General features: G+C 50.0%; 1 protein-coding gene across 8 annotated transcripts in view; it reads right to left on the bottom strand.

The window, feature by feature from the left end:
- Window positions 1–962: 962 nt before the first annotated feature.
- The window catches only part of ARNT (aryl hydrocarbon receptor nuclear translocator), a 49,074-nt gene continuing 25,027 nt past the window's right edge, over window positions 963–25,009 (bottom strand). For 5 of the 8 annotated variants that reach the window (XM_075907776.2, XM_075907778.2, XM_075907775.2 and 2 more), the window contains 17 exons: window positions 21,634–21,847; window positions 21,261–21,474; window positions 20,433–20,532; window positions 19,684–19,749; window positions 18,311–18,396; window positions 17,363–17,439; window positions 16,553–16,687; window positions 15,513–15,587; window positions 14,513–14,664; window positions 12,576–12,686; window positions 11,956–12,031; window positions 11,359–11,482; window positions 10,609–10,708; window positions 8,813–8,963; window positions 7,613–7,772; window positions 6,857–7,005; window positions 963–6,052 (listed from right to left, as the gene is read on the bottom strand). In XM_075907776.2, the coding sequence (XP_075763891.2) occupies window positions 5,963–6,052; window positions 6,857–7,005; window positions 7,613–7,772; window positions 8,813–8,963; window positions 10,609–10,708; window positions 11,359–11,482; window positions 11,956–12,031; window positions 12,576–12,686; window positions 14,513–14,664; window positions 15,513–15,587; window positions 16,553–16,687; window positions 17,363–17,439; window positions 18,311–18,396; window positions 19,684–19,749; window positions 20,433–20,532; window positions 21,261–21,474; window positions 21,634–21,847 (2,080 nt within the window). In that variant the 3' untranslated portion in view covers window positions 963–5,962. Of the gene's footprint in view, window positions 6,053–6,856; window positions 7,006–7,612; window positions 7,773–8,812; window positions 8,964–10,608; window positions 10,709–11,358; window positions 11,483–11,955; window positions 12,032–12,575; window positions 12,687–14,512; window positions 14,665–15,512; window positions 15,588–16,552; window positions 16,688–17,362; window positions 17,440–18,310; window positions 18,397–19,683; window positions 19,750–20,432; window positions 20,533–21,260; window positions 21,475–21,633; window positions 21,848–23,160; window positions 23,240–25,009 lie in introns of all 8 variants that reach the window. The other 3 variants (XM_075907779.2, XM_075907780.2, XM_014578040.4) reach the window with 1 other exon arrangement.

Genomic DNA, 25,009 nt, shown 5'->3' with positions numbered 1-25,009 from the left:
CCCAGCCTGACTAAGTCCAGAGATGACTGCAGGGGACTGAAAAAGAACTGAGGTGTTCAGCTGTTGCTTGAAGCCAGAGATTAAGGAATCCCACCTTTCCGGACAGCGGGGAACAGATCTACTGCTCACCCCAAGCACACTGGTTAGATCACGTCCCAACATCTCTAGAACACGGCACAGCAGTGCCCCATCCGATGGCTAGAAACGCACCACGAGGCCACACAAGCAAAGGCAATGCTTGTTGACATAGCTACAGTGGGAGAGGGCAGCGCATCCCAGGACAGCGGACAGTTCTTCATCTCTGAGAGCTGAAGGGCTTTAACACACAAGAGATTTGACTCTTCTGAGCAAGACCACAATAGTAGGGATGAAGTAGGGCAAAATTTTCAAGAGCATATCGAGGACTTGGGAGCCAAAAGTCCCTTTTTCTAAAATGTTTTCAGCACTTGGGAGCAGTGTTCCCTTTCACTTTTTCCATCTGTGTGGAATACATTTTGTGTTGCGTGCCGATGCATGTGCACCACCAATAGAAACATGCCGCTGGCAGTGGGTGCTCTCCTAATCAGCTGAGTGGCACCTGAATCTCTCCTGGGAGGTTGCCCAAGCGCTCAGCTTATAGGGAACCCTTCTTGGGATTCTGAGTCAATGGGACTGAAGCTCTTTTGAAAACGTTTCCCCTTAAATCTTCCCAACCAATTTCAACCTAAAAGGAAGCTGACACCAACTTCCATTCACTTTCAGCAGGAGCTGGGCAGGTAACTGCTCCACTTGAGCCAAAATCTCTCCATCAGGCTGCTCATCCAGGGAGAGCTCTGAAAGTCAGGCTAGCAGGCTGGTGAAAGCACTGCGTGGCAGGTTTAGGCCTCGGGTCTTTGCATGCCCCATGGAAGTCCTTAACCCTAATGAGTTCAATCAGGCTGGTGAATGCTCATGGAAAGACGCCCAAAAGATGACACTTTGAAAAAGGGAAAAAAAATATCTTGTAAAATCTCTGCTACATATAATTATTTGCAACCTCTGGCACAGCACAAAGCCTTCGGTACAGAACATTTATAAAAGAACAAACGTTTCGCGCCTCCCGTCCCCCACCCCTCCCCAAACTGTACAATAAAATACTCACATTTTAAAATATTTGATTATCAAAACCAGGATTGAATGAAACTCAACCTTCTCTCAAGTAGACTTTTAAAAAATAAAATAAACTAAGACTGTGCACCTCCTTGCATTTCCCCCCTTGGCATCCAGAGCGGGGAAGAAAAAGACCCAGCCGCCTTTCTACGGGATGCACGTTTCACAGCAGCCCTGTTCGCTTGCATGGCAAACAGTTATTTTTGGTTTCCAGCTGACACTTGGGTTACGTTGCTGCAGGCCCACGGGGCATATTCGATAGGCCTGGGTGTCGTTTCCCAGGAGGGTGAGCACAACCGGCTGCTCCCGTGGGATTTCATAAGGGAGGACTCCGGAAGGTGCGTCCCTGCACGGATTTTATTCCAAGGAATGCAGGATCCAACCTGTCAAGTGGCATCTGGGAGAGGGGCTGCCTGCCAGAGCTGCAGAATTCTCCACTGGATCCTTTAAATCTGAGGGTTACAAACTACAATTTATGTGGGCCCCACTACTGCAGAACCGGAGCATCTAACTAAGCCCACCAGCACCAAAATGCGTCTAGTGCAGGGGTTGCTCCCACGTGTTGCACATACCCCTGGGAGTATGAGACATCTCTGGGAAGAACTGTGCAAGAGTAGGGATGGAAAACTTAAATTAACTGGCTAATTGAATAGTCAATGCAATTTGCATCAACTATGTGATTAGTCAATAAGGGCGCCGTTGCCTTTGAAGTGCAGCAATAGCCCCAGGGCTGTTGCTGCACTTCAAAGGCAAAAGCGCTACGGGGAGCATGGGGCCAGTGGGGGACTCAAGCAGTCCTCCCATTGGCCCGGTGGCGTTTCAAAGTGACAGCACCACATGGAGCCAGGGTCAGCGGGGCATCCCCAGGTGACCCCAGGCTGCATGCAGCGTTTCAAAGCAGCAGACCCTGGGCTCCATGCAGTGCTGCTGCTTTGAAGCGCCTCCCCCCACCCGGTCCCCTTGCCGCCAGAGCAGCAAGGTGGGGAGAGGGGAAGTGATTAGTTGACTAGTTGTTGACATCCCTATACAAGGATGGATCTTGCTACACATTTTCCTACCAGGCTACTCAGATGAAGCTTTAAAAATAGGAATTTGTTATAAAACACTGGAGCTGATTTACTTCAAGACGTACCAAGGAGAAGAGAGCTGACGTACGGAGCCCTCCCCGCCGATCACAGTGGCTGCAGGTTCGGTTGTCCAGCAACTCTCTGATCTAACTGAACTCAGAACTTTGGGGTAGGTTGGTTTGGCCTTGTGTGTCGCACTGTACACCTGTCCAAAACAGTGAAACAGACAGATGGCTCAAGGCGAGTAGTGTTATGGAGAGCACACCAAGTGCCAGTGCTGAGAAGAGCAGGGGTACACTGGCAGCTGGCAGAACTGGAAGGGGGTGGGCAGTATGTTTGGGAACCTCTGATCTAGGTAACGGAGCTGCCTGAATTCTAGTGCACTAAGCTGCAGTGAGCTGGGAGCCAGAGCGAGCCGACGAGTTACAAATGGGATAGCAGACACGGTCATCATCCAGCTAGAAGCGGCTCCTCCGGCCATGCACATGCCCAGCTCTGCCACAGAGATGAGAAACTGAAAGCACCACTGGAGAGAACTGACCACAGAAAACTCCCCCTTCTCCCCCCCCCAAAAAAAAGATTCTAGCTGTAGGATGAAAAAAGGTTGAGTTTCTCTTCAATATCATTACAATAGTGTGCATACAGTACATGGTTCTGTAGAAACAGGTTTCTTTCCTTATGGCCATACAGTTTCAGAGCGTTTGTCGCAACAGGCTCATTCTGATTTTCAAGGCCAGAGCTGCCCTCTCCTTTACGAGACTGGCAACGTTTATAGCTTTACCTTTCGGGACACGCTGTGGACTCAGTTCTAGCCACTCAACAGATACTTGTGCCATTCTGTCGATACGATGTAACACACAAGCAGACGCCGCCACACTGAGCGGAAATGCCTGGGATCATTAGCACATTACAGCTAGACAGAAAAGAGCTGCTCTAAGCCTGAGAATACCCCATGGCTCAACAGCCACCAAGTTAGTGATAAAGTTATTTGGAACATGGTGAACTGCCATAGCTGAAGGGGAGAGCCAAATGCAATTATTGCTGTTCGCTCAGCGGGGCACCGATATAATCTACCCAGCAGGGAGGAGATTAAGCAGATGAGTAACATTTTTAAAAGCTCATCTGCGATTTAAGCGCTTAAGTCCCATTTTCAAAAGCGATCATTTGAATCGCTCGACGGAGAGAAGAGCTTTTGAAGATTTGACCCAAGGTCACTAGTGTCTGAATGCTTGTTTTAACAAATGATGAGAATGCAGTACAGGCTTAGGTCTTCTAATCCTTCAGCGTCAATAAGATCTCAGGCAGGATACAGAAAACATGGACACTTCTCATCTTGCTGGATAACAGCTATTCACAGACTGAATTTATCCGCCATACGCGTCTAGGAAATCTGCTCTCTGGAGGGCACATGTTGGCAAGCAAAAGTTCACCCTTGCTACTGCTCCACCCAAGGTCTGTTAGTCAAAAGATGGCACTCTCCCGCGGGATACTCCTGGTACTGTCACTCGGCAACATTTTTTGCACAAAATGTTTGTGTGGAAAAAACCCAGATTCTACAACACTGAAGCACTTTGAATTTGCACTCAGTTCTCCACATGGTCTGTAAAATACCGGGGCTTATTTCATCTTTAAAAGGCTGAAATATTTGTTTGAAAGAACTTTGTTTCAAGATGTCCTTTAAAAAGCTCAGAAGCTTAAAAGTGCTTCTAATCAAAGTAACATTTTGAAAACCCGTCCGTAAAATGTCTTCTTTACGTTTGCAAAATAGCCAGCCCATGGCAATCCCAGTATCTGTCCAGTTCTGATCCCACTGACTCTGGAAGGATGGCCACCCCCGGGCAGCGTACACAAACTCACTTCCCCTGGAGCAGCGCGCACGCTTTAAAGGAATCAGACCAGCAGATTTAATCCTGAGGAAATACACATCTGCCTTTTCAGGAAAGGCTGTATTTTTTCCACCACAGCTTAGCAGTGTTGTACCCACACAGATAGATCCACCTACTGACTCCCAAGTACAGGCTGCCAGGTCTGGCACCTCGGGACCTGACTGGTCCTGGATGCGAGATTTTGCCCGACCAGGGGAGGTCATTTTTGGATCCCTGCCCTGGCCATTGTTTCCCAGCCAGCTTCCCTCCTTCCGCTGGCCCCGTTGCCCTGCCAAGCCGCTGGGCAGCCATTGCTCCACTGGACAGCCCCGCTTGCCAGCTGAGCGCACCACGCCAGGGCTCCCTGGGTAGCCACGTGCACACTAGGGCTCCCAGCTCTGTTGGGCAGCCACACGCTGGGGTCTCCCAATCCTTCTGGGCACTGAGTGGCCCCCCCATCAGCTCCCTTTGGGCTCCATAGGGATCCTTCCTGCTGGCCCTCCACCCCAATGCTCTGGTCCCGCAACATCCATGCTGGACCATGGATGTTGCTGGAGCAGAGAATCCTGGTTAAGAATTTCAACCTGTAGACTCTCACTGTGTGTACTGGATTCAAATCACTTAAAAAATCAGGGCCAGGAAAGAGTGAAGCTTGCCACACATTTGTCATGGGAAGGTGCCAGCAAATTCCAAGAAGAGGCTTGACTAAGTTAAATACCTTTCGTGTGCTCCTCCGTTTTGTATTTTGGCAATAAATCAGCACCTGGCAGTCTGGAGTTGAGGGCTCCGTGATCATCCAACTAGAGCTCGCCATTCTGACCGCTGAGCCAAGAGCAGGACTCTGCTATTTACCTGCTCCCTTGCCCAGAAGTTCGAGGCAGAACAGACTGTTTCCAGATGGGAGCTGCGCCAGCCACTCAGAAATGGAGGCGGTGGGAAAGGAGATAAAAAGGGTAAAGTTGCACTGAAAGTGCCATGTCATTCTTAATAGATACACTCACTGAAATCCGTTTAACACTGGCTTACGGCAGCACTGAAGCCATCTGCTGTGGACAGGTGCATCTAGAAAGCAAAGCTACATATAATTATTTAACACTTTATGGCTCATTTCCCCCTCTTTAAGTGAGCGATAAGTCCCCACACGTATAGGCCATACTAACTAACAAGCCCATATGAATTGCACTGTTTATGGAAGAGAGATGGGATTTCAAACACGTTCTTCCAAAGCCAAGCTCCCATGAAGGTGGAAGCTTCTTTCCCAATGCACCCTCATCACAAGCCAGGGAGCCAGTGACAACCTTACTGCTTCCTCTCCAAAGACGACACAAGCTTTCTTGCTGCCACGACCTGTAGTCCCAATGGGAAAGGCTGGGTAAGCCAAGAAGGATCTGTAATCCCCAGCACGTGCTAACCCTTTGCAACGCGGTCCTAGGGTAACATTTGGGAAAAGGTTCCAACAACTAAGCACAGTTACAATAAGTCTTTTGAAAGTCACAGTACAGAAGACTGAAAACAAGTTTTAAAAAGCGCCTCGAGAGCTCTGGGAGGTGCTTGCTGAAGGAGCCAGGCGCTTTTCCTCCCGGCCCGGTGCACAGAGCAAACCTCCTGCATGCTTCCCACAAGTCTGGGGGAGCTTTATCCCGGACTCTCCAGTGCTTCCCGAGTCCCGAAGCCGCCTGATGAACAATCCCATGCGCCTTCCACGCAGGGCTAGCAGCCCTGCTGAGACCTCGCCTCCTCCTTTAGCACACGTGGGCCATTCTGGATTCTTGGTTGGACGTTTGCGCCTCCAGAAAATAGGAAGTGTTTAGAAAGTTCAGAAATCCTTGGGAAAAAAAGCCTTGGTGCTTTTCCTTTTACACGTAGATATTTATATAAGGTTCGTGGGGAGATCTCTCTTTTTTATTCTGAAAAGGCAGGAAACATATTTAACTCCGGGAATTCTTCATTGTTGTAGTTGGTTCCCTGGTCTCCCAGCATTGACAGCATGTCCTGTAAGAACAAAATGCGTTTTATATCTGTTCTGCAGGAGTGTGTAGGAGCGCGAGCCCCAGTCACGGACTCAGGTCCCATTGCAATAGGTGCTGCGCAAAAACCAGAACCGACACTCTCTTTCCCAAAGAGCTTCCAATCTAACGACTCCTGCAGGTACCCTCCCACTGCCTGTCACAGTCTGGATACAGCCGACCTGTGACTAACTGTGGCTACACACTCCTGGTCAAACAGGGAGCTGAAGTGGACCGCTGGACCCTGTGGGGTGCACGCTGCAGAGGACTCACAGAAGAGGCACTGGGGGCTGTATTTGGTGTTCCCCCTCTCCACAGAATAGGCCCAGCTCAGGCTGCAGCACATGCTCTGCACAGCACCCTGCCAGGAGGCCTTAGCCCAGCTATGGACCAGACGCCTCTGAGGGGAAGAGGAGAGGTCAGTCTGCGGCCACATCTGTCCCTGAGACTGAGGAGTAATGACAAGCCAATTCTGGTGGTGCTGGGTGAAGTGTGCTCCTGCCTACTGGAACAAGACAGGCCCCACTGGGATCCCAACCCGAGGCAGAGTCAAACCAGCTACCTAGCAGAGGTGAACAGCTCCAGATCCCTGGACCGTCTCCTTCCCAGCAATTCCACTCGGGCTCATTATGGACGTTCACAGCCCGCTGCCCAACACTCTTAAGGAGCTTGCAGTGCAACGTCACTGCAGGCCTGCCAACCGCCAGTGCTGTTGTAAGCCACGCCCACTGCTTCCTGCAGGATTTACAGTCCTGATCTCCCTCAAAGAGTTACAAAAATGCCATCTTACTGGGAAGACCTCAGGCTGACTTGGCTGCTGCTGGACGTGCTGCTCCCCAGAGCTCTGCCCGTGGTGTTGTCCTGGCCACTGAGGCCACATGCCAACTCCTTCTGCCGTCCGTGTCTGGAACTGGGCTGGGGTCTGTCCAGTTTCAGCGGCTGTTTAACAGAGTAACAAGGTCAGGGTGTTGTGCCCACAGAAGAGCCTCTAACCCAAGGGGAGTGATAGCTGTTCCCCCAAGAGTCAGGCAACACAAGAACGGTTATGGCTTTGGGCGGCCAACTTAGTCTGTCAATAAGGTGGAGAGTGCGCCCAGCGTCTTAGCGGCAAGGGTAATCGAACCGTGGATTACGAAGGGTCCATCGCTGATCTTATCCAATCAGCTCAGGACTGAATTTCTGGCAGGGTCAGGACGATAGGAGTCAAGAGGGACCCTCTTACTCTAACCGGACTGTGATTTTTAGAATCCCTTCTACCTTCCTCTGCCAGACACAGCTACTGCAGCTGTAAAAGCCGCCGGTTTGCCTCAGTAAGGACAAGCGGGGAAGGGGAGAGGCAAGAATTCAGTTTTAGAAGTAACACTAGCACAGCATTAAAGGCTGTGGTGGGAAGCTACATCTACCCGTACCTGACCCAAATTTGACCTTAAAGATTAGGGTTAAGTGCAAATCCAAACAAGCATCTTTTGAAAGGAGCTTTTATCCTGTTCCCACCTCCATAGCAAGATTCGACACATGCCCCTTGTGCACCACGAACGGCACTTACCAAAGCCAGTGCTGCGGCTGGCAAGGGGTGGATAAGCAGCGACCCCCGGGGAAGCTGTGGAACCAGGCGTTGACATTGGGCTGAAAGAGGGAGGGGTGCCTTGGAAATTCCCCATTCCAAATGAAGGGGACCGAGTCTTTGTGGTCTGGGAAGCCACTTGCTGTAAACACCAAGAGAAAGAAATGCTGCATTATTCTGCTCCAAAACGAAAACAGTACAGGATGCTGGGCTCACGCATCTCTGGAGACTGAAGTTCTCTACCCGAACACACAGCGCAAGCTTCTCCCAGTCAACCTATCCCAGCCCGGCACCTGGAGGGCCCCTCTCTAGGGACGAGCGCTCTTCAGGGTAAGGGCTTGTCTCTGTAGGTGCTGTGGCCAGCGCCCAGTGCACAATGGGCCTATTTTCATTGTGGCAAGCGGGTGCTGTAGTAATAGAAATATGAACTAATCCCTTGAGTGCTCAGTCCATGGTCTGGACACTCCTTGGCCTTGTTACATCTGCAAATAATCCCATTCTAGACAGTTTTCGTACTGTTCTCATCTTTGAGCACCTTCCAGCAGGCAGCAAGCAACACAACTACACATCCATCACGTATCTGTGGTCTCCTCAGGCGCAGGAGGCGGCACAGTGAACTACCTTGGTTCACCAGCGGGTTTCTTTTGTTTCTTATGAATATACGTGTTGCTATGCATTTAACTAACAGGAAAGGCAAGGGCAGAGACATGCACCCTGCCCTAGGAGAGGAGGGTGTGGAGGTTTAGGATGGGCCTTTGTTCCTGAGTGAGTTCATTCCAGTCTGGGACAGGCCACCCAACAAATTCCTCCTGCCCAGAGGAGCTCTGCTCTTAGGGTTGGCTGGATGCATTGATGGAGCAATTGTTTTCAGGGTTGGAGGTCGAACCCTTGCCTCCTTAGAAATGGATCTGGACCATTTCGCTCAAGCAGCTGCTGTAACGTCAGCTATTAAGAGATGGTGATCGCTGTCCAACTGGAATTGTTGAATACATCCTGGGTGACCTTCCCCACATGCCAGGGAAATTCCTCCATCAATTTCCTATTCAGAAGTCAAGCACGTCAGAACCCTTTAATATTCCCATGCAGCTAGTGAAAGAGAAATTCTCACATCAGCAACCTGCCTGCTTGCTGCAAACCTGTATCCTCCGCGAAAAGGCTCCCTGGGAATTCTCAAAAAGATACCTGTGCCGTGAACGACGGTCGTGTTGCTGATGCCCAGTTGGTTGCAGTGACGGGAGTGGTGTTGGAGTGGCGAGAAATCTGGGCTAAAATCTGGCCAGCTGAAGCAGGCTGCTGCTGGATGATGTTGACGGGGGGTACCATGCTACTGCTCCTAGAAGAGAACGTGCTTTTTTAAGAGTGATCCCCAATTTAGCAGTGACCACTAGACCTGCCTTCAGAAGTATTAGAAGCACAGGCAGACAGGCAGAATGTGGAGACTATCTAGAGCAGGGGTCAGCAACCTTTGAGAAGTGGCGCACCAAGATCTAACTTACTCACTTCATTCACAGGTCAGCGTGCCGGTGATACTTTTTCAGTCAATAATAGTCCTGCTACCAGCAGCTTCATTAATAAATACATTCAAATGCAGATTGTACCTTTAGTGTGATCCTTGGCCTTGCTTTGCCTTGCTGAGTTCTCTGATCTCGGGCTCATAGTTTGATACTTTAAGCAGCAAACAAGCCTCTGAGTCAGGGTTTGGCTACCTACAGCATGCCAGAGCGGCCGCCCGAGCAGCTATCCCCCAATGCGGCCACGGGCCTCGGCCCAGGCCCGCCCCCAACGGCTTCAACCCCCCCCACCAGCAGCCATCTGCCCGCCCCTTCAAACCTCTCCCCCTCCCCAGCAGCAACCCGCCTGGCTGCAACTTCAACACACCACAACAGCAAGCTGCCCGCCTGCCGCGTGTTCTAGACCCGAAACGCCGGCGGCAGCCGCTCCACAACGCAGCCTCAGCCCCAGCAGCAGACAGCCCTCCACGTGGCCCTGGCCACTAGAGCAGATGCCCGAACAGCAACCTCCAATGCAGCCCCGGGCCCGTCCTGCTCCTCAACCCTCCCGCCCGGAGCTTCCGCACCCTCCTAGTCCCCAACACGCTGCAGCAGCAAGCCGCCCACCTACCCCATGTTCTAGGCCCGAAACACCGGCGGCAACTGCCCCACAATGCAGCTTCCTCCCCAGCGGCGGCCGGCCCCCAACGTGGCCCTCGGCTGTCGCGGTCATCGCTGCTGCCGCTCCCCGTCAGCGGGAGCAGCCACGACACCCACCTTCCAGGAGCAGGAGGAAGCGAGTGCTGCTGCAGAGGGGGCAGGCTTAGATTAGAGTTTTGTCTGCGTCACTGCGTAGGTGCGCACATTAAGGGAACACTGGTGCAGGCTCCCGGCTGCACGGAGGAGGAGGGGCAAGGCTGAGCTATTGGCTCGCGTGCTGCCGTAGGTTGCTGACCCCGATCTAGCGTATCCACATCGCTTCGCTTGCTCGCCTAGCTTGGAGAGGAAGCACCACAGCATGCACATGGGTACCTGTCTGCCTATGCTGCCCATTTAGTATTTACGCCAGTGTCTAGCTAGTATCTGGTCATATTTATTGCCTGACACTCATGCAAAATCAAATGGTTTCCTAGAACAGAGACAATGGTATCCAGTTCCTAGGGATGCCCTGGCACATCCAAATCTTTCCTAGGAGGGTGGTTAAGCTTGTATTGTAAGTACTGCAGGCCACTCCCTTGTGACAGGATCCAGCACATGCAACAATCTAGTCTGGTGCACTGAAGAGACCCCTTTAGGGCAACACAGACTGTTCAGTCTGGACAGTTATTTACAGACCAATTCTCTTTCAAAAGCATCCAGCTACCACAAAGCACTGTCCGTCCGTCCCCTCCTTTCTTCTGTTGCCTCTCCAGGAAACTAAGCCTGGACAGAGCATAAAGATGGCACAATTCACAACCACCCAACCCCAGTCCAGCATGCTAACTTCACCTGAAGCTCTCAGCGGGCCGTGCAGGAGCAAACGCGTTTCCCTGGGAAAAGAGAGGCTGATTGGCTGGCACTGTGCTGGCAGGAATGGCTTTGCTCTGGTCTGTGAAAGAAAGGCAAACAGATCTGTGAAAGAAAAGCAAATGGCTTTGCTCTGGTCTGTGAAAGAAATGCTAGTGGAGGAAAGCCAAGACAAAAGGCCGTCCACAAGGGAGCAATCCACCATGTCAAGTTGGATTCTTTGCCTTAAACAGCTTGGCTAGAGAAAGGACAATCTCCTTACAGACACTACCCAGGACTCAGACTGCAGATGGTTCCATGACAGCTCATTAGAAAATTGAAAGGAAATCAAATTAAACAAGCCTTGATCCTTTTGGGGCTTAGAACAGCCAAGGGCAAATGCCTGAGTCACGGAAAACATCTGCCCTCTGAGGACAGGCAGAAGGGGCTAGGAGGAGATCCTAGACACTGGACCCAAGGTGCAGAGTAAAAGACTGTCCCCGTCCCAGCCAAGCTTTGCGAGATGCAGTCGGGAGGCACTGCTGTGATGGCCGCAATCGGGGGAAAAGGAGAGAGGCAGACGGGGGGGAGGGTGGGAATGCCTGTGATATTCCGGACTGCCTTCACCTCTGCCACTTCAGCACCTGTCCGCAGCCCTGGATTCACCTAAGCAGAACGAGTGATGATACCAAGCCAGGACAAACCGAGGAACGGAGCCAGCTAGCTCAGCCCCCTGCACATTGCAGCCCCTACCTGTATTGATACTGGAGTAGATTTCTGAGAACCGCGGGTCCCTCTCCTGACTGAACAGAGCCTCCGCTTTCTCCCGTGGTTTGCTGTGCTCTGGGCCAGCAGCAGTCACGGGCTGAACAGCAACCTGCAAGCAGGGCAGGGAGGCAGAAGCAACAGCCGGCAAAACAGAGGTGAGTAGAGGAAGCCACTTAGGAACCGACTGCCTATGATCAAGAGCACAGGGCACTTGTTACCTGGCTTTCTACATACACCTTGGTCTGCAAGGTGCTTTAGCACAGTCTCCGGGCCCACTTGGCCTGTTCCAGACTGAGTGCATGGACAGCTCAAGAACTGGGGGGAGGGGTACAGAGGCAGTTCTTGGAAGGACGAGAGAACCCCAAGTGGAGGAACAGAGCCGCAGGGCGCTCCAAATGCTGGAGACGGCTCAGGAGCGGCCGTGCCAGCCTATCTGATGGAGAAGTCACAGTATGGGCTCCACAGAAACCCAGCAGCTCAGACTGCCATGCGGTGGTGTCAGGTTACTGCTATATGGGCCAGTTTTCATCTATAGTCAGGGATAGATCGCCCCATACAGGGCAAATGTCCCAGCTGATTTACCTGCGAATGGTCATAACCAGACAGACTCTCTCTTCCTGGGACCACTTCCAGCTCACTCTGCGGTGTCTGCTGCTGCCTAAAATAGAACATGAATGTAATAAGAACAGGGTCTGCTAAAAACAACCGAGCTAACCAAGCCGTGACCCGCTGGCGGCCAGGAATCTGAGTGGCTCTGCATAAGCAAGCAGGACAGTTACACTACTGCTGGAGATTCTGCCTATGCTCTCAGCCCATAGAAAAAAAACCCCAAGACTTTCAAGCGTAACCAGTTTAAGACTCCACCCCGCAAAAGGAAGTTTGTGACTCTCACAGCATCATTCGACGATCCTGTAAGCAATCAATCTCCTGCATAGCCTATTGGACTGCAGCAGATCAGCTATTCTTCCTTTTCGCTCATTTAAAAATTAATTACTAGCTCAGCATTAGGCCTGCTACTTAACTAGGTCAGCTGATTGCTGTAATAAATATTTTGGAGCTGTTGACTCAGACATAGAACCCTAGAGCGCCTGCTCCTTCAACAAAGCAAAGAGGGGGAAGGGGTAACCAACAGGCCTATAAAAACAAAGTAGCCATATAGGGGAAGAACTAGGACAATCGGCGGCACAGTAGAATCCTTTCACCTAGATGCCAGCTGGGGTGTGCCCATCTCCAGGGGAAGGCCGACGTTCTGTCCCTGCTGTGAGCGCTGCATGGAGTTAGACACGGCAGGCCGAGACTCCTGGCTTGAGTTCCTGAATGTTTTTGAAAAAAGGAGAGGAAAGAAAGGATGCAAGAGTCAGTTACTGTCCTTTAAAATTGGCCTTTTTTGGTTCAGTCGTGAGTCCGAGCGCCTCATTTTTGCAAAAGCCTGATGAAGTCAAAGGAACGATCCTCAGCCTTTGGATCAGACATCTAATGGAATAGCTGGGATCCAAAGGGCACTAGTCCTCCGAAAGATACACCAAGGAAGAAGAGCTGTTAAATCTGTGTACGCTGGAAGCCTCACCAATCTAATCAGTACTCCCAAGGCTGTCAAGCCTAAACCATACATGACTTACCATTTGAGTCAGTAAATACATCAGGGATCAGAACTAGGATGCCCTCAGGAAAGGGCCACTGTTAAACCGAATATTAACCTCTGGGCTCTGCTTCTCTCTAGTCGTGAAGCCTGTATAGGGCAACGTAACCTAAACAAGCTTTCCCATAAGGTAGAAAAATCTGCTCTCTCAACATGTGTTTTAAATGCTCTTGTTTCCACCCAGCGGAGAGCACTCGGAGCTGTGAAAAATAAAGGGAAGCACAGTTCACATCGGGCAGAGCCAGGCAGCTGGAGTGCACCTATGCTATTCTGAGGCACAGCTGGGCTTTTCTGCTCTGAGCTGGCATGGTACATTTGGAAGCTGGAGTATGGAAATGGGAATGGATGTGTGTGGACTGATTAAGAGGAGGAGAGAATATTGTCAAAGAGACGCCTCTAATGCCAGGATAAGGCTAAGTCCACATCAGAGGCATGATTAGAAACCAGATGCCTGGATCTCTACTCCGTGTTCACACCATGGAGGTCTAGAGCCAAAGGGAAGCCCCTGGAGGGATTGGCTTAATACGGCTCTGAATCTTTTTGCGGGAGCCTGATCAGAACAAGCGTCTCCTCCTGGTGCTTGGAGACGGTACACGGCCAACTGTACGGCATGATTAAGAAAGGTCTGGGAGAGACCCTGAACATCCAACTCAAACTCTGCCCTCTGTCTACAAGCACAGATGGTCTGGCTTGCCTCTTGTCCAGCTGGACAGACTTCCTTTGAGGCTACTCCTAGCTACGCAATGGAAAGAGGAGATTTGAGCCTGGCGGGCACAAGTGCTAGACCTGTACAAAGAGCTGTGTGCTCCCCCTAGGTTGGAATGCCAACTAAGGCTAGGTATTGTGGTGCCCCCATGCCACCAACATGGCCAAGAAGGGAACAGGTGGTAGGTCATGAAGATCATAACAGAGAAAGGTCTATTTTTACTACTGTGTCACAATCCTTTCCTAGCACTAGGATGAGCCACTGAAGCAAGCAGACTACACCAAAGTAAATATTTACTTTCTGGCGTCAGCTGAGGATTTTCCTGCCCACGTTCACTCTCCAACTTCCCTGCCTCCTCCTCCTCCTGCCACGGAAGCCAAGAGCTACCTTAAAATATCCTTGCCGAATATTAATATAGACATACAGCCTGAAGCGTCAATGCAGTAACAAGCACCACCAGCCAGTTAAGACAAAACAAACTACACTTTGACAGCTCCCTAAACTGTTCAACTGAGCAGCCAAAAGAATTCCATTCAATGCATTTTAAAAGCATTTCATCGCACGCTCTACACCGATATCCAGATTCTGCCCCAGGAAGTTAGTGACTTTTCAAGAAAGCACAGACGCTTGGGGAGGTGGGGAGGGGGAGAAAGAAGGGGTGATGGTGGAAGAACCCGAGCTGGTAAAGCATCCTGTCTGTGCAGCTGGTCACGCTGGGAGGCAGTGGGTCAGGCAAAGTGCACATGCTATCACGGACAGTGCTCAGGGATTGAAAGCCATTGCCGTGTACATACTTAACGTTGGTGTTGGTACAGATGATGTACTCAATCTCATCTGAGTAGGGGTTCTGGAAGGTAAAGGAGCTGGTTCTCATCCAGAGCCATTCACGGTTTTTGGACCGGAATCGGAACATGACTGACAGAACCTGGCCTTTTAACTTCACCACCTAGAAAAATTTAACGCCATGAGTAATACCTGACAAAAGACGACGTTTGAGAGCAGAGTTGTTTACAGGCACAAACCCACCCACCCTGCTAGCAATGACGACAGCCTTCTTGGCTGTAAAGCTACGATAATGCACCTTGCTTCCCAGCCACACAACAACTACTCCATTCTTTTAAACTCTTTTTATATATTCCTCCAATGTCTGACTTCCCAGGATGATGGTATGGGCGTGGAATGCAGCATTTCCTTACACCTTCAATTAATGCCCTTTGCAGTTATGGAGTTAACAGAAATAAGAACCAAAAAGTTAATTTTTCCAGAAACCAAAAGCTGTCGGCTATTTAGGATTCTGACTACTGGGTTAAACAAGCGAGGAGCTGCTTTTCAAAATCAGCAGCAGTGAAACCTTTCCTGCCCTGTCAAGTCAAACACCCTCGAGGAATAGCAAGAGAGCCAGCTAAGTCACATTCATTAAAGTTTGACACCTTATGCATGGCAAGGCGGATGAATTGGCGTTTGAAAGCACCCCCGGAAGCGTGGCCTTGATGTCATGACTTTGTACTCACATCTCTGGTCTCAGAGAACTAGCCGCAAAGGGAGGAATTTAAAAATAAATTAGACACACAAACCCACCCAGTTTCATTTTGCATATTAGCAAGTTTAATGATCTACTCAAATGTATGCTGCTCCGTAACTGAGACATGTTAGGACAACGAGGTGTGATTCCTGCTTTGATAAAAGTCTAAACCAGTTCAGTTCAATTGCATAGCAGTCAGTCAAAAGAAATATCGGCTTATAAGCTGTGATGCAGATCAAGTTGTGAACAGCCAAGGCAGTTAAATATAGTACCTGCTGAAAGCTGTCCCGCAAAAGCTGCTGGTCCTCTGGATGACAGAAATCCACAACATCTTTCCCCAGGAGTTCCTAATTTTGAAGAGGGGGGGGAAAAGTCTCCATTTAATAAGCAGACTGCCTGCTTTCAGCTTGCTCAACTCCAGCTCACAACTCCCTCATACAACTCTGGGACAAACACAGAGACCTCAACCTATTTTAGGAACGGACACTTCTACAAAACAGCTCCACAGGGATTAAACGTTAGGGTCAATTGCTCACTCTGAAAGGCTGTCAAAGACCTTGCTTCAACCAAATTTGCTCTAAATATACACCAGATTCACCTTCCTGCATTCAGTGTTATACAAGAACATCAGAATGACTACACAGTGTCAGACCAAGGCTTTCAGAAAGTCCAAGTACATTATATCCACTGGATCACCTTTGTCCATATCATTGTTAATACCCTCAAAGAATTCTACTAGACTGAGGTGGCATGATTTCCCTTTACAAGAACAGTGCTGACACTTCCCCCAATAAATTGTGTTTATCTGGGTGTCTGATAATTCTGTTCTTTACTATAATTTCAACTAATCTGCCTGGCCCTGAAATTAGCCCTATGGGCCAATAATTGCCAGAAGAGCCTTTTAAAAAAAAACTGACACATTAGCTCTCCTCCAGTCATTTGTACAGAAATTCATTGAAGCAATAGGCAATATGCCATAGCTAGCAGTTCTGCAATTTCATATTTGAGTTCCTTCAGAACTCTTGGGTGATACTCTGTTCCTGGTGACTTATTACTGTTTAATGTATTGATGTGTTCCAAAGCTTTGTCTATTGACACTTCAGTCTGGGACAGTTGTTTTGATCTGTCCACTTCGTATTTCTTTTTTAAGCAACTGGTGAGGCAGAAATTAATGGCTAGTTCAATACCTAACCACTAATTTGTCTTAGCTCAGTTCTATCGGAAAACTACAGTCATGACTTGTGGAGCAAGAGGGAGGGGAAACCAATTTAAGTGCAGGACTCTACACTGGGAAGAGTCTGTTGTTTCGCACCTGTGGCTGGTAGCCAACTGTAGCCACACAGCGGTGATCTACAAAAGTGAAAATGCCTTCGGTGTTGTGTCGGGAGATGAACTCCGTTGGCTGACAAATGCTGTTCAGGTCTGTGCAGTTGGGTGAGCTCGTGACCTGAAGAGAAAAGATTCGATTTCAGGTTTAAAGAAAGTCACTGAGAAATGCAAGTGTGATCTCCCAGCCAACACATACGAGTCCTTGGCCTGGCTGAACGACGTTTTCTCCCACCAAATCATGGAGCAGTCATCGCTGCTTGGAAAGATACAGACGACAGACAGAAACATTCCCATTTAATAAGGTAAGTCAGAAAGGAGGAATAAACCTGCATGTGAACCCAGGTAAGTCCATCCCTAACTCAAAGACTGTTGATAAATCATTAACTATTTATAGAGCCTTTGGCCCATTTCCAAAGGGCAGAGATGCACCGACAGGAGTGGAGATGCCAGCACAAGAGAGTAGGAATTGTGAAGCCACATGGTGCATTCAGTGCATTGACTGGCATGTCAAAGAAGGCACCTGCCAGGTTGCCAAGCTTCATGCTGGGCTTGCGAGAAACGCACAGGTCAGTTTCGGTAGGGTCTGCAAGCCCCAGAGTTGTGGATAGTTTTATTCGTCAGAGATGTGTTGTGTTTGCTTTATCTAGAGCCACAGATGACAGCTAGGAGGAAAGGGGGAGGGGGAACCTGCAGAGACAATATACTGGACAGGACCTTGGGGAGAAAGCGGGAAAGGGGTTTAATCTTCAGCATGACCATATTCCAGAGACTTGCCGAGTGTGCTTTGACTCACCTGCAACCTCCCAATGGCCACAAGGCAAAATTTGCTCCCCTGGCCAGCATCTGGGTCATCGTCTGGCAACGAGACACCTGAGACAAAAGAGAAAATGCTCAAGAAATTACAGAACACACACACTAGAAGCCCCAAATCCCACAGGGGAAGTAACAAGATAAGCAGCTCCCATTTCCACATTTCAAGCCTTACAGTTTATTTTGTTGTCCATCACTTTCTTCTAGGCTACATCTAGACGGCTTACTTCTGCCGAAAGGTATGCAAATTTGGAGCTAATTTGCATATCTTCTGATCACGTTATCAGAAGAGGCTGTGTCAAAAAAGATAGCAGTGTAGATGCGGTTCTTTCGAAAAAAACCTTTCGAAAGAACCCTTCATCCTCAAAAATAAGGTGTGTAGAGTTCCTTGGAAAAGGGTTTTTTCCAAAAGAACTGCATCTAAACTACTTTTTCGACAAAACCTCTTCTGATAACGCGATCGGAAGAAGATATGCAAATTAACTCTGAATTTGCGTATCTACTTTCAGCAGAAGAAAGCAGTCGAGACGTAGCCCTAGTCAAAAAGGATTTGACTGGGTAAATTCAAAGTAGATTTCAACTTAATCAGACTGTTACATGAAAGTGAAAGAAAAAAAGATAACCCGGGTCTCGTTTCAGCACCAGATTCTCTAGCAGACTTTTTTGAAAGCAAGACCCATTCTCCTGACCACCAGGAACGTCCCAACCTTTTGTAAACCCTCACACCTACAGGAACCGATTCAGCAGAGTTTGGCACTCTTTAGTTCTTTAAGTTTTGAAACATGGGCACAAAACATCACTGCTTTCAGACTGCTCGTCTCTAAGTGCGACACGTGCACCGAAGGAAAACAAGAACATGCCAACACCACAGGTTCGATTAAGAGCAGAGTTGGTAACTAGAACGTTCCAAACAGCTGGTATAATTCCTTACCTGCGGGCGGCCAGGCTTTGATGTATCCCGTGCAGTGGACCACCACATAATGGGGCTCCCCATCTTTCACTGCACCCAAGCCATTCCTAGAGCAGAGAAAATTAAGATGATTCTTTCTATTTTTAAGAGGCTCATCTTATTTTGAACTGATCAAATAACTGAAATGGAGCGTAGTCCCTGAGCCTGCACACCTAATGACATCTAATTTAGATCCATGGACGGTGGTTTACCCAATGCAAGCCCATGCTCTGGGTGTCCCAGCTAGCTCAGGCTGTCAGCCCCAGGGCAGGGAGAGTTCCGGCTGTGTGGAGATGTAAGTAACCCCGTGTCTACGCAGACACTATGACCGAAGCGTTTCACCTCTTGCGGAGGCGAAGGTGTTAGACCAGCGTCGTGGGTGACCTAGTCAGCGGGAGTGATGTTCGATTGCAGAGTTAGGTCAATGCGAGCTGCCTTAACTTTGTAGTGCAGATTGCAGCCCAAACCCAAGACTGACTTAAAAGCTGGGCCTGGATGCAGGACTAGATCACTGACGAACTGCCCGGTCCTGGTCATTCTCTGGAGCATCTGGCTCCGCTCACTGTCTGAATTCGGGACTTTGGGCTAGCCGGGCTATTGGTCTGATCCAAGATGGTCCATCTTATGTCCTTAAGGTCAGCTGCGTGGACAATGAGCTATTACACGTGCTGTAATTTCCAAGGATTGAAGATCTCAGCCTTCCTTAATGTCCTTTAAAAGTAACATTACTTGTCTTCCAAATATAAAATACATTCAAGCCTATGGGGAAAACCCTCCATTTGTGCAGTTCTGCTAGACCTTTAATTTATACACTGCACAGAATAATGATTTGAGGCTTTAATCGACATATTAACCAGGCCTGTATTTAGGGGGAGGTGCAAAGGGTGCGAATGCACCCTGCCCCCCACAGTCCTTCATAGTCCGCCCTGGGGCCCATTCTGGACAGTCTGGGAAAGGCAGAGAGGAGCGTGGCCAGTCTCCCTCCCCCACGCTCTGGCCAGCAGAAGGAAGCCTGGGGCTCATTCCCCTGCTTCTTCCTGTAAGAGAGAGAGGCTGGGGGCAGAGCTGGACCAAGGGGACAGGGCATGGGGAGGTGAGGCAGCCATCAGCACCTCCCACAGCTCGCACCCCCACACAGACAGGCCTGTTAACAGTGTCTTGCGGAAAGTGGCATTGCTAAGGCCTCTCTCCATTGCGAACATACATCTTGAAGCACTCAATCAAGGCTGTGCTAGGCCATCGCACACATGCTTTGTGTACTAACCCTCCCACACTGCTCTCAGCTATTTTACTTTGCTACTCAATGTGGTGCAAGACTCGTCTCATCATCCTCTAGGGTTATCAGCTCAGTTTACCTGCATCGGTTCCTCAAGAAGCTGAGCCTATTCATGGAGACTGGATCTACTGAGCTGTTGCCGCACCTGGACCAGTCAGGAGGGGGGAAAAAAAAAAAACAGTTTAATCCCCAAAGATTAAGACTGTAAATAAGATACTTTACCCTTTTATTCAAGATTCCAGAATGTTTTATAAACAGGAACCATGCCCCAGCCTATACTACAAACTTACAACAGTGTCACTCAAGAGTGTGAAAAACCCACATCCCCAGGCAATACCATTACACCAACTGAATTTTTGGTTTACACAACACTATGGTGACAGGAGAAGTGACATTGAGGGTGGTGCAGCTGCAGAATGCGGCAGTGTAACTGTATTGCTGCAGGCACTGTACGTGTAGACAAACCCTTATCTATCTCCATCCCCACTATACAAGGGTGTAACAAGCCCTGCTGTACTGAAGCAGAGGGCTAGGTGACCTGCCCCAGGTCAGAGCAAGTCAATGGCCAAGCTGGAACAGAACCTGGAGTTACTGAGCTGCCTGTGGGGACTTCTGAGAGCTGTCAAATCCCCTTAACACAGGGGGGAAACATTAAGTGTTCCAGAGCTGAACCCTGTTTCACACAGCCCCCCTCTCTCTCCTCTAACCTGAGGCGGATGAAAGAGTTGGAGAAAAATTGGACTGCTCTGATATTTGGTAAGCAGCCAGTTAGCAGGTGTAACCGTGGACTCGTGCAACCCCGATTCCCTGCAGGCTTCCCGGTATTACCTCATGCGACATATGAAAGATCTCCTTGAGCCCATGCACATTCTCATGGACTGCTGGCCTTCCTTCTTGACTGTCCCAGTCTTTAGATCTAGGATTCGACCTGGGGGGAAAGACAAGCAGAGTGACACTGCTCTGCAGAACAAGTTCTGGGATTGTCTCCATCACCAGGATTGCACCAGACAGCATTCCAGGCACCGCTTAATTTTCCAAGTGGGAGCTACAACATAACCAGCTTTAAAATAGGACCGTGGTGGATAAATCCCATGTGGCAATGGAACTGAAGACCGGCTCCTGCTCCACATCTCCCTATAGAAGCGATTCCCTCTCTCCAGGCTGACAGCATTACACTCAGCTCTGATGCGAGAGGAATAAGAGGACAGGCCCTACTGACTCAAATCACTCTAGTAGATCAAGGCACCTTGTTTAGGGGTTCCTTGATGTCCCATCTCCTTCTAAACTAGAAAGGTGGTGTCTGTCACAAGGGGTCTGCAAGGGAGGCAGACTTCAAGGTTTGGAGGAACTTGCATGTGCATATTTGAGAATGGGGTATGGATTCAATGCTGTAACACAGAGAGGTGGGGGGGAGGAGGTAGCGGAGTGCCCTGCTGGTAACAGATTTAGCACCATGAATAATGGAAATTCAGCTACATGTATCCTCCAATACATCCTCAGGCTCTTTGTTAGAGGCCTAGGGTGGTTGGCTCTCTAGCAGGAATGCTAACAATCCAATTCTTGCCTCGTCGCATCATCCCGACACCAGGCCCATGGGCATGCTACACATCCAGGAACCCAGCAGCCCGGCAGAGTCCCTATGGCAGGTTGCTTTACCTGTCAGAGCATTCTCCGAAGTAGAGAGTTGCTCCCGCAATTTGTCCACGTCATCGGGATGCACCTGGTCATAGAGGGTGCTGCCAAACCATTCGGACTGCGGCTGGTTGAGGACGGGAGTCACCGAGTCGGAGACGTACACCACCCTCCCGGTCTCACAAGACACAATGAACAGAAAGCCATCGGCTGCTTCTAGAATCAAGTGTTTGAGTTCCTGCAGGCAGAACAGACATGTTATTAACCCAGTCGTGAGGCAGTCAACCACCCACCAGCTGCCTTTAGGCTCGTCGGCTGCCCCAACATTAACTGCCCTGTGGTTGAGCTACCCACTGAGTTCTTTCAATCTTTCCCGAGAAGCAAAATCAGCAGACACCTGATCAGTGAGAAAGGAGGGTTTGTAGGTGCCATCTGCAGAGGTGTTGCCGGTGCCCCGCAAGGACTTCATGTGAGAGACAGCCATGCGCAAGATAGTCAGCTTGTCTGGCTTGCGAGCCAGGGCACTGCAGGTGGGCACCATGTCGGACAGCTCCGTGATGTAGGCAGTCATCTTGTTCCTACGTCTGCGCTCTATCTCGCTGTGATTCTCTCTGGGAAAGCAGACGGGGAGAGGTTACAAAAGCCAAATGGATCAGCTCTTTCGCCACATCAACCCTTCTCGGGTTCCCACCAGGCCAGAGCGCAGAACAAAAAGTGCCAGGATCTTCAGAAGTTAGAAGGGCTGCAAAAGCCTTCCATGCAGGGCATGCATGAAAACACAGGAACAAGGGCAAGGGAGAGAAGCTTCAGCCAGAACATTATTGCCATACACAAGAGCATCTTGCTCTAAATTGTGTTGATTCAAGAAGTCTTATGAAGGGCTAAACTACATGGACATGGGAAACTCTTTACAGCTGCTGGAGAACACAGCTCCGCTCCACAGAAAGCAACCTACAATGATAATACAGGTTTCCTCAGTTGCTGGGGCCACAAAGACGCCGTGGAGTGGGTGTAAATCAGTGGTTCTCAAACTTTTTGGCCCGTGGCCCACCTGGCTCAACGCAAATCTTTCCGCAGACCGCCAGTTGCTAATGGAAACTCAGTTAATTACATAATTACATCGGAGCCCTTTTGCTAGTGCTGCAGCTAGGGAGAATGGTTTAAAGTAAATTATTAAACAGATTAAGCATTTTAACTCTCTCATGTTAGTTTATCAGACTTCATTTTAAATAAAGTAAAATATTAATTTATGTCCAACAAAAAAAGGTTTCAATGTTTTCTTTATGGCGGGGGTGGGGAGCCTTTTTTGGGCCAGGGGGACACTGACCCACACACAAAAAAAATCAGTTGGGACCACACAAAAGTGAGAAGCAAAAAAACTGCTCCAAACCTCCCCCAACTGAGAAGCCTCACTCCTCTGGCGCTCCAGTCCCATGGGACAAGGGGAAGAGACAGGGAGGACTGAGGTTCAGGGCTTCCCATAGGCCAGATTTACTTTTCTGGACTTAGTGGGTTTTATGGGCTCCCTTAGTCACTAGGCTGGGGACAAAAATGAGGGATTCAGTGTGCGGGACATGGCTGCCAGTGAGTGGGATAGGGATGGGAGTGCAGGGTCTGGGCAGAAGGGGGTGAGGGTGGAGGTAGGGTGCAGAAGCAGGCTGGGAGGAGGGTGTCTGACTGGGGGAAGGGAGCAAGAGCAAGGGAGGGTGCAGCATGTGTTCAGGAGAGAGGGTACGGAAGCAATAGTGGATGCAGGAGCAGGGTGGGGGTAGGTGTCTGGCCAGGAGGGAGGGTGCAGCATGTAGCCAGAAAGGAGAAGGATCAAGCTGGGGGTGCAGGGTCCTGGTGGGGGAAAGGGGGTGAACGAGAAGGATTGGGGTGCAGGGGTCTGGGCACGAGGGGGTACACTTAACTGGCTTCTCACCTCCACTGCTCCCATTTGCCAGTGGATTGTAGAGAGCTGCTCCCTTGTAAGACTGTGCTACCAGTAGCAGGAACTGCTCCTATAATATATTGCTATCAGAAGTAGCACAACCCTACAGGCTATTGTTTCTAAACAGAAAACTAAATGTTTAGAAGTGCTTCCCCTTTCAGCACTGGGGGGCTCCTTGCCTGTCCACTGCACTGGCTTTGTGTTTATGGCAACCCAAACAGCACCTTGTCAGCACCGGGCACAATGCAATAGAGAAGCGTATCTTGGTTTACACCAGCTCTTCAGAGGCAAGGGGTGATGGTGGGGGACAGTCCCTTCGTGGCCCTCCTTCTGGCTGCACCCCCCGACCTCCTGGGGAGAGAGGCAGCCTCCTCCCCTGGCTTCTGGAGGAGCCCCACTCTGCGTGGCGGTCCTACAGAGCAGCCCTCCCTGCCTCAAATGCAGCTGGCTGCACCACTGAGCAGAAGGCAGGATGGGCAGGTCCTACAGGGGAAAAGCCTCCAGGCTCGTCTGGATGCTTCCCCAGCCCCACAGCGCCAGTCCTACCACTTCTAGGGCTTCTCCAGCAGCTGGTGCAGCCCTTCCCCTGGGCAGTGCCTGGAAGCAGCGGGGCCCATGGGCAGATACCACAGTGCAGTGCAGGGAGGTGGATGCCAATCTCCTGTCTAGCAGAGCCAGCTCCCTGCAGGCAGGGCTGATACTGGGCTGTGGTGTTGCTAGAGGGCTCCCAGAGGCAGTGTGGTGCACAAGCAGCTGTTGCCCCTCAGGGCACCCCAGGTGGCACCAGCAGGGAAAGCCTCACTGCTGTTTCCCCAGCAGGCTGGGATGACCTCTGTCCCCTCCCCCCCCCCCACCCACACACACACAGCGGGGAGGTAGTGTGGGCTCACTTCTTGCCTCGTGGGGGAGCTGAGCTCAAGCCACAGACCACTTGGGAGGTGGCCACAGACCACTAGTGGGCCGCGGACTGCACTTTGAGAACCACTGGTGTAAATACAATTTCTACCCACTCCAAGGCCCCTCACCCCTGCTGGAGTGTCATGTATATGATCACTAGGCTCCATGGCTTACTGATTTATTTGTTCTAAAGGTGAGGCAATTGCATCTCTACAATACAATTAAGCGTATTCTATGAGCCGCCCAACTTGCTTACCTGTGAGGCACACTTGTGCCTCATGTTCTACCGCGTGACTGACTGTGGGAGTACACCGCCGTCGAGAAACATTAGAATACATGTTCATTGATTTCACCTCCCAGTAGAGTCAGCATGCCCTTCTCAGGCATCAGGCTGCTCCTGGGAGGCATTCTCTATTGGCACCCCCCAGGATACAAGATACCATGGGCTCACATCACATTGCTTTTATGGGCCACGTGTAATTTAGCTGGGTTATGAAAATGGATTTTTCACAACCGAACAGAATGCTAGGTTTCCTTTAGGAACAACTGGTTAGAAGGGAAGAGAATGGATCAGATGGAAGAAAGGGCACAATGGGAGATGAAACTGGATGATGGCAGCTAGTAGAAGGAGCAGCAAAAATGAAAAAGGGAATGTTTAAAAAAGGAAGTGTCACCTATTAGCCTTATGCAGTTTTTAATAGGAAGAGGGAATACCGTTTGGCACAGTGCTGTGAATATCCCATTCGCCTTTAATTCCACTTCCCATAGTTGCAAAGAAAGTTTACCTGCCCAGACATGTATTACTCACTTACCCTGTCAGGATTAAATGGGAAAAATCGAGGATACCTCACATGCCCAGTTGCAAAATCTTCTTCCCAACAAGAAGGACTTTGCAAGGCAGTTGCAATGAGAGATTGTAGGGCCACTGCTCAATTGAAGAATG

Source organism: Pelodiscus sinensis, chromosome 22 (assembly GCF_052426305.1).
Source record: "Pelodiscus sinensis isolate ZL-2025 chromosome 22, ASM5242630v1, whole genome shotgun sequence".
Lineage (NCBI taxonomy): Eukaryota > Metazoa > Chordata > Testudines > Trionychidae > Pelodiscus > Pelodiscus sinensis.
The sequence above is the reverse complement of the archived record's forward strand: the minus strand, read 5'-3'. Positions and strand labels throughout refer to the sequence as shown.